At 35.3% G+C, this 12,933-nt stretch overlaps 1 protein-coding gene across 2 annotated transcripts in view; it reads left to right on the top strand.

Annotated features, from left to right (window-relative positions):
• The window catches only part of LOC142626111 (actin-related protein 2/3 complex subunit 4), a 52,644-nt gene extending 42,956 nt beyond the window's left edge, over nt 1–9,688 (top strand). Inside the window, exons 7-8 of one of the 2 annotated variants that reach the window (XM_075799898.1) lie at nt 6,440–6,529; nt 9,234–9,688. In XM_075799898.1, the coding sequence (XP_075656013.1) occupies nt 6,440–6,529; nt 9,234–9,323 (180 nt within the window). In that variant the 3' untranslated portion in view covers nt 9,324–9,688. The remainder of the gene's footprint in view (nt 1–6,439; nt 6,530–9,233) is intronic. The other variant, XM_075799899.1, reaches the window with a different exon arrangement.
• Nucleotides 9,689–12,933: the final 3,245 nt, after the last annotated feature.

Here is a 12,933-nt window from a genome sequence, read left to right as displayed (position 1 = left end):
ATAGAAAAAGTACTCAAAACATAAAATAATATTCATGGAATTAATGTGGACAATCAAGAGAAAAATAAAAGAACAAGAAAATTAAAAGATAAACCCTAAGAATCAGCACCTAGGTGTTGCCTGGAAACAACACCAAGCGAGAAACTTAGGAATCCGCACCTAAGGTGTTAGGAATCAACACCCAACATATAAGAAAATCTATAATTTGAAATTTCATTAATCATTCATCGCTTCTCCAAAATACAACCATCTAGAACCCTTACCTAGAGCTTCTAGGAATAGAAGATAATCATTTCTAAAACTGAAAATAATACTGAAACTAATCCCTATCTAAACTCAAATCTAATCCTTATCCATATTCAAAAATAAAAGTCTACAATTATCCAATTTCCTATGAGATAAAGACAAAAATCTGAAAATATAAATTCTAATTTTGGTTTTGCTCCTGCATCAATGGGCCTTTGTTGCAGACCATTTTAGCCCAATCTAGAAAATCTGGAAACTACCCAGCTATGCCTACACTGGACTAGCAACTATTTAACTTTAAAAAACTTAATACTAAGACTCAGCAAATATTAAAGTAGCCTAGGAAGGTGCTAAGAATTCCCCACATCAAAACTAGAACACGATTGTTGTATATTTTGGTGTTTGATGTTGCTTTTGCTCAAACTCTTTGTTTGCTGTATCCTATGGGCATGGGAATGTGTTTGCTCAGATCTAAATTATTTCTTTGTGTATGTTAAGCTGGTTCAAATCTGTGTTCCAGAATAGCCTACTTTTCCTAATTGAATAGTTTTTGCTCTTTTTTATTTTTTATTTTTTTAATTTTTAATTTTTCTATTGGTTCATTATGCTGGGTCCAATGAAACCTTTTTCTAACCTTGGAAATGGAGAACTTCAGCATTACTGGGCTTTGAAATATCTTAAAATTTGTGTTTCCATACTTTGCTGAAGATTCACGGTCCTCTTTATATTCAGGTAGTGAACGTTGGACATAATTGTATTATCATGTTGATTGTCTTGCTTATTTAGTCCTTGTGTTAGTCCATAGTCTATATGTGCCTATTTTCAGCATATGAATAATGTCCACCATATACTTCATGAAGAAACACCAGTTACTCTTGGTGCTTTATGCTGCAGAATATTGATAATTTATCATGATAAATGCCATTAAATGGCACTCAGAGCCACCTATCAAGAAAAAATAAAGTTAGTATTGATATTAGGTACCAAGGTCATTGTTTATCCTATTTTAATGCTTATGTAGACACTTAGAGGTCATACCCAGTTAAGCACCTTCTAATTGAGAAGCAAACACATGAATCCTAAAGGCAGTTTCGAATAACAGTACAGAAGCATGTTGTGTTTGACTAGGGAAGTCTTATGAAATCTGCCATGCCCTAGTTGTCTCCTCCATCCCTCCCCCACCTTCATCCCCACCCTCTCCATCACCCTCACCCTCACCCTCACCCCCAGCCATTACCAAATCCTTCCCTTTTCCCATTCCTAGCACCGCCAACCGCACATATTCCTCCTCTCTCTCCATATCCTTTTTTGTTCCCTGCTCTGTTCCCATCTTTTAGTTGCCCACCATACCCCTTTTGTTATTCCCCTATCCCACCTAATTCAGCCCCACCACCACACCCTTCACCATCACACCCTTCAACTTCACAACCCAATAAACTTCCTGTGACTAAACCTCCACCCTCACCAGTGACAACACTACCTAAAATTACCATCAAACCTGCTGCTTCTTCATCTGACCATGGGGGCAGGGAAGTTCTTTTCATATTGATGCAAAACTTTTCTCTTTTTCTTTCAATGGTGGGCAGTCCAATTCGTATGCTATTCATGAGAGTCGTCAAAATGTTAAGAGTGCTATTTGGGTAGGACATAAAGGCATTGAGTGGATTCTCTCTTGTTTCGCTGATATACATGATTGGGTGCCAGGGAAGTTTTCTCTTTGCAAATGTTTCCGTGAAAATAATAAGTTATTGGAATTTTGTGGTAGATCGAATAAGGCAGGCACTTTTGTGGTTATAGCAGTGTATCATGGTGGGGCTCGTAGAGGATGTGTTATGATTCCCAAAGGCACTAATCGTTTGGGGTGATCTTCTTTTATTAAAGAGTTAGGTTTATCTTTTCTGGTGACAAATCAAGGCCGGTGAATGGAGGGGAGGGTGGTGCTGTTCAGCCAGCCATTGATGGCTGGAATAGGCATATTGTGGACAATTATGGGAATCAGCAAAAGTCAAGGAATTTTGAAAAATTGGGAGATAATTTGGGTTGTAACGTGATTCATGGAGATTCTACTATTAATACTGCCATCAATAGCAGACCCACGCGTGCATTTATTTTTAAGTTGACTGATGAGAACTTAGCTTTGTGAATTTTTAAACCTGAAGAAGGGAAGAGATATTCTACTTGGGTAAAGCCCAGTGATTTAAATAAAGATAGGCCTTTTAATGAAGAGTAGAGTAAATGTAGCACAAAATTAGCTTATTTTTAGCCAACTCTACTCTACTCCCCTCCACTCCTCCTCCTTCCCCCCTCCATCCAAACAAGCCATTAATGATTTTGGTCTTGGGAAAGCCCATTTGGTGGCCCCGAAAGACTCTAAAGCTAAAGGGCCTCTAGTCCAACCTATGTTGGAGGTTCGGGGTCTGAAGTTGATATAGAGGAGGACTGGCGAGAGCTCAAGCTCAAGCTATGCTGGGTGCATGCCAATGGAAGATTCCGGTGTACCGAGGGCCGAGATAGATATGGAGTTAGGGCGTAGCTCCTCCATGGTGGATCTCGACTCTGTTAAAGCTGTTTTTTCAGCGGCAACGACTTGCGATGACGAGGAAACAAATGGTGAAGCACATCGATCCTCTGGGGTCATCAGAAATATGTTGGTTACCTCTGCAGCGGCAGCGATGGAGTCACCGATTCTGAAAAATGGATCGCAATCTCATTCTTGGCATTAGTGGGTGGATCAAAATCGTCTTTCCCCTTTGTCTGATTTGGGTAATGAGATGGGTATTGAGTTTGGGAAAGGGGGAGATCGAACTGAGGATTTTGGTGAGGACCATGAAGTGGCGGTTCAGCCGAGGTTAATGGGTACTACTGGGATTTGTTAGAATGATTCTGGGCCTCCTCCTGCCATGGGACAACAGTGGAGCTAATAACCGAGGTGGTGATAGTGGGTTTAAAGATAATTGTTTATTTGAGTGCAATCGTCTGACCCGATGGGATCCCAATGAACTCAGTGAGCTATTGATGGTTCAGGATCACGTAGAAGGAGCCCGGGTGGTAGAAATTGTACCAAATTCAAATTGGGTGTCCCAATTGATAAATTTTTTTTGTAATATGGTGGGTTTTCCTATTGTGAAACATGAAGCTCAATGTTTGGCTCTGTTTCGCCTTCTTGAACAAGAATGTCTTGAGGTGACCAATGATGGGGTGTCTAAGCGAACTACAAACTCAGGGACACGAGGTCTCAAGGAGCTTAAGGGGCTAATTTCTGATGTTAATTATGACAGTGTCTCCTCTAGGAGTAGGAGCAGAGTTTCTTCGAATGTTGTGGGGGCTGTTGGTAGTTTTAAATGACTCTATGACTGCTTTCTTGGAATGTAAGGGGGCTCAACAATCCCTGGAAGAGAGAGGTTTGTAAGAATCTTCTCAAAGAGTGGAATTGTGATATTGTTTTTCCTGGAAACTAAAGTGTCTTCTATCGACACTGTTTTTGTTTGGAGTTTATGGGGTAGTCCTTTCATCGATTGGGCTGTTTTGGATGCTGTCTAGACATCAGGAGTGGTCTTGCTGATTTGGGATAAGACTTAAGAGGTTATTTGAAAAAATGGATGTAATAGTTGGGTAGTTTTCTGTCAATGTCTTACTGAGAAGGGTGGTGGATGATTTTGTTTGGGCTTGTACAGGTATGTATGGCCCTAATGATGATGGATTATGGTCTGTTATGTGGGAGGAGTTATCAAGGGTGCGTGCTAGGTGGCCTATGGCATGGTGTTTGGTAGGAGATTTTCAACATTATTAGGTATCCAAGTGAGAGGCTTGGCTGCGAGTCTTTTAGCCTGGCTATGTTTGCATTCTTGGATTTTATAGAGTAATTCTTAAGTTGATTTACTGTTAGACGAGGCTTCTTTCACCTGGTTCAAAGATTATGGTATATCCTCTATGTCAAGAATTGATAGGGCATTGGTTTCTCTAGATTGGGAGGAACATTTTGAGAATGTATCCCAAAGGTTGCTTCAAATATCTGGAATTTGATTCCAGGTTGCTTGATGTGGATCAGTGTTGTTAAAAGTGCTGAGCGCACATAAGCGCAAAGGCCTCCTAGAACCTAGGCGCAAAGCGCAAGCGCGCGCCTGATCGATGTGAAGCGCACATTTAAAAAAAAAAAATTTAATAAATTAAAAAAAAATTATTAATGATCAATACAACAATCAAGTGATCAATTAATCATATAAATTACAGTAAAACATTTTATATAATTTATATAACATTTATATGATTCTATTGTGCTTTACAAAATATATGCAACCATGATATTTGATGACCATGATTACAAAACATGATTAAATCAAAATAGAAGATAGAACCAAGAAGGAAAAGGCTAAAAAGTACTAGAATGTTAAGTAATGTTATCTTTGTGAGTGTCTGATTTAGTGTTTGTTTGTGTGGTTATGGATAAAAGTTCAAAAATATCTAAAGAGATAGGATTAGATGTATGGTAGCACACCACACTATTAGTTTTTGTATATTAAACCAATGGCTTATATCAAACATATTTAGATCTAATGGCTAAAAATCAAATCAGAATTTAAAAAAAAAAAATTACAAAAAGCTCAAAAAAGCGCGCTTTGCGCTTAATAAAAAAGCTAAAAAAAACACGCTTTTGTGAGGGCGCTTCGCTTTAGAAGGAAAAAGCCCCAAGGGCTTTGCGCTTAAGTGCGCTTTTAACAACACTAATGTGGATTGTTTGGTTGGAACAAAATCGTCGTTCCTTTGAGGACACTGAGAAGATTTTGGAAGAGTTAAAGGTTTTATGCCAGCGTAGTCTGTTTGAGTGGTCTCATTGTTGGGGTTTTACTAATTGTTCCTCTCTCTCTCTGAGTTTATGTTTTCTCTTAGATTAGTTTCCTGGTGTCCCTCTTCTCTGTTGTTTGATTTATCCTTTTCTTGTTGTTCATCATCATGAACAATTTGTATTTTTATTTTCTATTTTCATTAATAATATTTCTTTGATTACCTATCAAAAAAAAAAAAATGCTTATGTATATAAAGGTGTAGACACTAGTTGTAGCCAATGAGCTCTAGCTCAACTGGTATCTCCTCCCCATATGAGGTCTAGGTGGGGGGTGAGGCTGTGAATTCCAGGCCTATTGGATGTGTCACTTACCAATTTAAAAAGCATAGACACTGGCTGTAGTTTTATTTGTAGAATGAAGTATTCAAACTCAAATTAGATGTAATTTGTAACCCCCTGAAAAAATCTGCATGTATTGAATTTTAATGAATGCTCCTTTTATCAATTCTACTGTTTGGATAGAACTCTGAGATCTAGTTAGAATTCAGAACCCTATGTCTCAGTTTGCATGTGCAACAGAATTTTTATATTGAAACTGCATTAATTTTAGACTGTCAATCATATCTTTTAGAAATTAAGTGGAGGTCTCATTGGAAGAAGGCAAGTTTGTATAACCTTTTTCATGAAGAAAATGTGATGCTTGGTGGAGACTTTGAGCATGTTCTATATTGCACCTAAAGGAGATCAACTTAAATCCTTTAAAATTGATTTACAGCTGAAAAATATGAAACCAACTATAGAAATGTTAATTTATAATCTTCTGCAAAAGTAATAAACTACTTGTTGCTGGCCCCTTCAGTCAACCAGCATAATCACTGCTTCATACATTTGAGATTGTGGGAGCAAGTTAGGTTTGAAGCTGTTCCGTGAGAGGAGGTTAGGTAATGTTTATGTTTTTTTAGTGTGTGCGTACACAGTTGAGCTTCACTTCACCTTGACTAGATGCAGTATATTGGCAATACATACATTTGTTTATGGCCCAATAAATTGCAATCTCCTTGAGGCTCTTGGGAATGTGAAATTCTCAACAAACTGAGGTTGCTCTGTGGAAAATTTGATGTTGTAGATGTGTTTCTGCAAATGATGTATCAGTTTACATCACTTATTGCTGAATCGAAGAGCATTTGAACAAAAATTGGCTTTGGTTTGCTATGTGTGCACTTGCCTAAAGGTCTTTATAACTCTACTTCAAATGAATAAATGCAAAATTACCAGTCTCAAATATATTTTTTCTCTGTTGTTTGTACTAATTAATAGTATTCCAAAGCACTATTTTTGCAAGATGTATTTCAGATGACCTTCAAATTATTTATTTTTCTTAATTATATGTGTTGATGCTTCGATTTACAGGGTTATGACATTAGTTTTCTGATAACAAACTACCATTGTGAGGAGATGCAGAAACACAAACTCATAGACTTTATCGTGCAATTCATGGAGGCAAGAATTTGTTTTACCCTATAACTTGCCTTTTCAATTTTCACTTGATTTCCTTCTAGGAGATGGCTGTTGAATGCATTCCTCCAAATTATTTCTTGTTAATTGACTAAGCGCATAGCACTTGAACTCTCCAAGTTTATCATAATGATTTAATGAAGTTCTTTGTTTAGGATATGCAGCCATATAACTTGTGTTTAATTCAAATTCAATAGTTTGTTTTTCTATATTCTTCATATATACTTGTATGAAAATAGAAAACTATTCCAGACATGTTCTGATTGGGTAATAAATTCTCTGATTGGGTAATAAATTCTTTTTCCATTTTGACTGTTGTTTTAATGGATGGAATCACCTGCCAAAAAAACTCTACTGAATGGAATCCAATGGATTGGCCAGATGATTCTACGGTCTGCCAATAAATATGCTGAACTCCATCTAACAAAGACTTGATTTTGTAACTACTTTCTGCTGTGCATACAAAGCCACTCAGCTCTTTTGACTGACATATATTGATTAATAGCTTTAATATGAATTAACTCTACTGTTCTCATTGTTTAAACAAGGGTTTTAATATGGTACATTGTTGTTAGCCTTGGGTTGCTGGCCTCAACAAGAAAACAACGAAAAACCTAAAGTTCAAAGCCAAGCAATTTTTTTCCCATACTTGAGTTACTCTCTGAGCTTTGGTTCTTTAATGTGATTCCAGCCATTCCTTTGTATGTAGTATACATATTGTACAAACTACTAACTATTAAATTACACCATATTTGAGCCTTTGATACTAACTCCTATTAAGAGCAAGCTACAGGTGTTCTTTATTGATTCTTGAAAACACATCTGTATTGTGGCAGTAGTGTTTGTTGTTATTGTCAAAGCACTTCTTACCGTAGTTTTAAAACTAGACTGCCCAGTCAAACCGAGTTAACAGGGAACCGGCTCAAGGGCTGGTTTTTTAAGCATAGAGAACTGGATATCATACATCTATTGCGTAGACCGATTTGCACCATCATTAGAAGAGCTCATTAATATGTCAGCTAGACAACCCCTGGACCATGCACTTTATGATGAACTAAAATGGAAACTAATAAATTTAAAGTGAAATAAGAATGAATTACATACATTAAAAACTCAAATGACACGTAACAATAAAATAAATAAAAATTTCATATTATTTTTTATTTTAATTAATATATTTATTATATTCCATCATGTTATTTCATTGTATAATTAAACTCATAAATTTTGATTTTGATTTAATGTACCTAAAATTATTGTGTGACACCAAAATTATTTGTTTGTTCACATAACTATACTTTTATAATTAGTGGATTAATTGTAATTATGGTATCTTCGTATCCGAGAATCCACGAATTCGCAATACTTGAAACCGCAATCCACAAAAAAACCCTAGTATTGAGATCAGCTAAAAAAAGGTGATAGTCTATATTTTTTTATGCTTTAAGATTTTCTATTCTCTAATAATAATAGTTGTGAAAATATACTCAAAAATTATTTATATTCTTTAGATTTTTTAATTAAGAGTTTTCATTTTTTAATTACTAAATTATTTATGTCGTTATCACAGTCTGAGCTTCTATTGAACCCTAGTTGTTCATCCTCAAAACCTTGAAACTTTTTATTTTCCAGTTCTTTTAATGGTTCGGTTTTTAAAACCATGCTTCTTACCTACAGAAATGTGCAACTATATGAGGAGGTTTGCAAGGCCCAATCTTGGACTTACATTAGCTAAGTTATTAGATAGCCTAGTTATTTGGATCCTGAGATTTCTGTTTTGGTTTGTGGGTGGTGCCAGTGGGTGCTTTTGGTGGTGAGGGGGCTGGGGGGAGGGGGTGCCGGGGGTGTTACAAAATTCAATCGCTTGCCTGTGTTGCTATTTACTCGTTATGTTATTGTGTTGGAGGATGGTTGCAATCTATCCTCAGTAATTGTACCTGAAGCTTTGTGCTTAATACATTAGACCTCAGCATCATAGTTGAAGTCCAATCATGTCTGATACATGGTGCAAAACTTTTCATAATTAGCTGATTTGGGCTACCTGCTATGGACCAATTATAATATCTGATAATCACTTATCTTGTCGCCATTAGGAGTGTTAGCGTATAACGGTGTCTAAATCCATCTTTCAAGATGTGATACTTAAAAGTACTGATACCAGGGTGTTGGTTGTTTTGCTGGTGTCTAAATCCATCTTTCAAGATGTGATACTTAAGTACTGATACCAGGGTGTTGGTTGTTTTGCTTATACAACAACGTATTGGACCCGCATATTCCAGGCCCTTAGTAGTTCTTCAAGCTCTAGCGGATGGGACAAAATTACTTTTCAAAGAAAATATTCTTTCATCTAAAGGAGATAATCGGTTATTCAGTATTGGACCATCCATAGCAGTTATAGCAATTCTACCAAGTTTTTCGGTAATTTCTTTTGACTATCACCCTGTTTTAGCCGATCTCAATATCGGGGTTTTATTGTGGATTGTGGTTTCAAGTATTGCTCCTATTGGACTTCTTATCTCAGGATATGGGTCAAACAATAAATATTCCATTTTGTTCTGTTTTTGTTATTTTCTTTGATGCTGTTTTACTCTTGTTATACAACTCACACATGCATACGTGTATGTTATGTCAAATATGTTTTCTTGTTATATTTAGGTTGATAGCTTTCCAAATTCTTGCTTCTTCACAGGATATTGATAAGGAGATAAGCGAACTTAAAATGTCAGTGAACACAAGGGGGAGGCTGGTGGCTACAGAGTTTCTGAAGCAATTCCTATGATACTTTCAGGAGTGCACCCATCTCTCTTAGAGTCCTCAGGATATAATGACAACTATGAAACAATTCATCTGATTTTCTCAGTAATGCACCCACCTTTCTTAAAGTCCTCTGACATAATAACAAGCTATACATGTGTTGAGAGAAATGCGATCCTATACTTCATGTTTGTTATCGTACCTACAAGATGTATAATTTCTTCAATTTTTTTATTTTATTATTATTATTATTTTTTGTTTGGGACTTTGATTGGAAGAGTATATTGACTGGGGATGAAAGTTTGTCATGAGGTTTCTTATGAAAGTCTACATATATGCCGAACCCACTTGAAATGGGAAAAAAAAAATTTGTACTTTACCCTCTTTAAATATTGTCTCAATTTTATCCCTCCTTTCCCTAAATTATAAAATCGACCAATGTACTGAGGAATATACAAATTATCTCTTGCCATTAATAAATGGACAAAATTTAGCTACAAAACTAGTTGTAGCCGTACGTTACAACCATACTCAATGTCTTTTTATTTGGGGCACATTTGGAAAAATTCATCATTAGATTATATCTTCTTCTTCTTCTTCTTCTATATCTTTCATGCTTGCAAAATTTTAAAAAAAATTAAAAATCAATAGTTTTGTTATCAATAGATTGTTTAAATTGCAAATTTTTTATAGTTTAAAATAATGTATAGTATATAAGTTTATAGATTATATAGTAAATAATATCTGATTGACACAAAATTTGACATGTGTATTAAGAGCGTAAAGAACATGTAATTCAACGGTTAGATTTTCAAAATATATAGTAATGTTTATTTTATTAAGTAATGTTGTAGTGTTAAGTTACAACTATTTTTGTAACTAAATCTTATCTTTAATAAATTCCATTAAATTAAAATGTTTAGTGGAAAATGTAAAATTTTAAATTTTAAATGTGTCTTATTTACATTGAGAACATGCAATTTAACAATTAGATTTTCAAAATATATATTAATATTTATTTTATTGATTAATATTGTAGCTTTAGGCTACAACTAGTTTTGTGGCTAAATTGTCTTTCATAAATTCCATTAAATTAAAATGTTTTAGTGGAAAATGTAAAATTTTAAATTTTATCCATGCTAAAATTTCTATTACGCCCTTAACAACACAATTTTTTTTTTTTTTTTTTGAAAAAAAAAACACTTCGGAAAAAATTGTTAAGATAATGGTGGATGACATCTTTTAACGTAAGGACTTAGTTCTATTGAGGGTAATTGTGTCAAGTCAAGCAATATGTTTCATAAAGAGTGGGAGAAGATGCATAGAAAGACAATGGAATATATAAGGCAATGCATCGACTTTAGCGTGTTTTGTTATGTATCTTAGGAGATGGGTATTTTTGCTATGGGTGAGGTTTGGGTCCAGTGTCCAGTTGCACTGGATCTGTTGAGATTATAACATGTGTTCACTTTTGAACACATGTCATCTTAATGGGTCTAGTACATTACATGCACTAGACCTAAGTCTCACATTTTTGCTGTTAAGCTAATTTTGCAAATATATTAGTTGTGTTCAAAAATAAAATATAATAGTTACATGGCAACTTTTGGAACTTAGGTTTCGTAGAGAAAATCACAAGATGATATATGTATTTTTAATTTTTTAGTGGAACTTGTGTTCTTTACATTGGACTCAAGTTTCGAAAGTGGTCACATAACTAATATGTTAGCAAAAAATTAACTTAATGAACAAACCCTTAGGAGACTAAAGGAAAGGTGTAAACATTCTTTTAAACTAAAAAACGTACAAACATTGAAAATTAAATGTTTGATATTGTTTTCACTACGTAAGTCCTCACTCTGAAACCAAACCCAAGATATCAAAGACAAACCTCAACAGGAAGGTATTTGAGCACAATTTGATTTACCCATTATCAAATCCCAACCTAGTTAGATCTATCCTTCAATTTGAAAGTCTCACCCATCTTGTCCATGGTCTAGTTCTCTCTTTCAATGATTCTAGAAACCTCTGGATTTTGATTTTGAGCTTAGAGCTTGAAGAAAGAAAGAAAGGGTTTGAGAAACAGGACAACCGCCACTAGTGGTGATAGCTAGCTATTGCTTTGGATGTTAGATGAGTGTCAATTGTCATTTTCAGGACATTTTTTACAAGCCCGATTCAACTGAGCCTGACCTCATTTGTGGGTCAATTCATGTATTATATTATATTTTATTATTTTAAGTATGACTTAAGCCCATTTTACATATTGAAGAAATTGAGAGAGTGTGGTTTGCAGGGTATGAGTCAGTTTCTTTCAGACCTTTTGCATAAGCCTGTAATCACGCCATTTTATAACTCTCATTTAACATCATTTTCATCTCATGTGCATATCATCATCACATCACATCACATGGGTAAAAATATAATTTTGACTGTTTAATTGCTAGTTGCACTGCATGATAGAAATCTTGAAGTCATAACGATCAAAACAAAAATTCATGAGTTTTAATTGAATCTCCGAGTTGAAAGATATCATGTAATCACATGTATGAAGCCCAATGCTCAAAAAGCCCAACTTGTGACCTTTAAAGTTTAAAGACGCAAGTCTTGGCCCAAAACCTTGGCGTACACCAAGAATTGGTGGCACCCATCTACTAACGTGCGCTTGTGGGCGTGTTCGCCTTTCACCTTTATCTTTTGTAGAGTACGTCTTGGCCAACTGGACTAGGGAAGAGGGTGTGTAAATGGAGTCACTACCTATAGTGGGCAAGTTGGGACATTTTGATCATTCTATTCATTTCCTATTTAATATTTTTTTTAAATAAATGATAAATCCATGAATACCCATTAAACCATCTATTAAAAAGGCAACTTATAACCTTCTTATAGTGGGTAAGTTAATTAGATAAATGAATGTGACTATTAATAGGCTTTATACAAATGTATAGATTTTAATTTAGAGGGGAACATAAGCCTGACTATTAGAAACCTCCCTGACATGTAATATACACCAATGGACTTTTCATCCCTTTTTTTTAAAAGGGTTTTGATTGGAAGTGTTTCTTGGTTAGGTCGGGTGGGTTGAGTTTTAAAAGAGGAAACTCGCCACTCAACCTGCTGAATTTAGTTTCTGAGGGCTAAGACTTGGCGCCAACTATCAGAGGCGTTGGATCGGGCTGCGACAGGTCAATTCAAGTCAGTTTGGTTGGTTGGGTCGAGTGGCCAGGTTGCTTGGACAACTCTACTTGGAACCACCAAAATAGCTAAAAATACACCCTAATTTCCAAAATACTCACAAAACCTCTTGAGGCAAAATACTCTCAAATCTTCTAAAAACATCACAAAACTAAATAACCAAAATATTTTGGAAATTCCAAGGTATTTTATTCATTTTAATGGTTCTAAAGGTCATTATAGTGGTTTTAGGGATATTTTGGATGTTCTAGAGTATTTTGGTATATTGGTGGTTCTGAAGGAATATTTTTCATTTTGGTGATTCTAGAGTATTTCTGCCATATTAGATGTTTTTGGGTAATTTGATCATTTTAGTGATTGGTCGTTTTGATGGTTTCTAGGGTATATTTTTCATTTCTGTGTCGATTAGGGGGTATTTGGATTACTTTGGGGGTCCAGAC

Source organism: Castanea sativa, chromosome 2, assembly GCF_040712315.1.
Source record: "Castanea sativa cultivar Marrone di Chiusa Pesio chromosome 2, ASM4071231v1".
Taxonomy (NCBI): Eukaryota; Viridiplantae; Streptophyta; class Magnoliopsida; order Fagales; family Fagaceae; genus Castanea; species Castanea sativa.
This window is presented reverse-complemented; position numbering and strand designations above follow the sequence as displayed.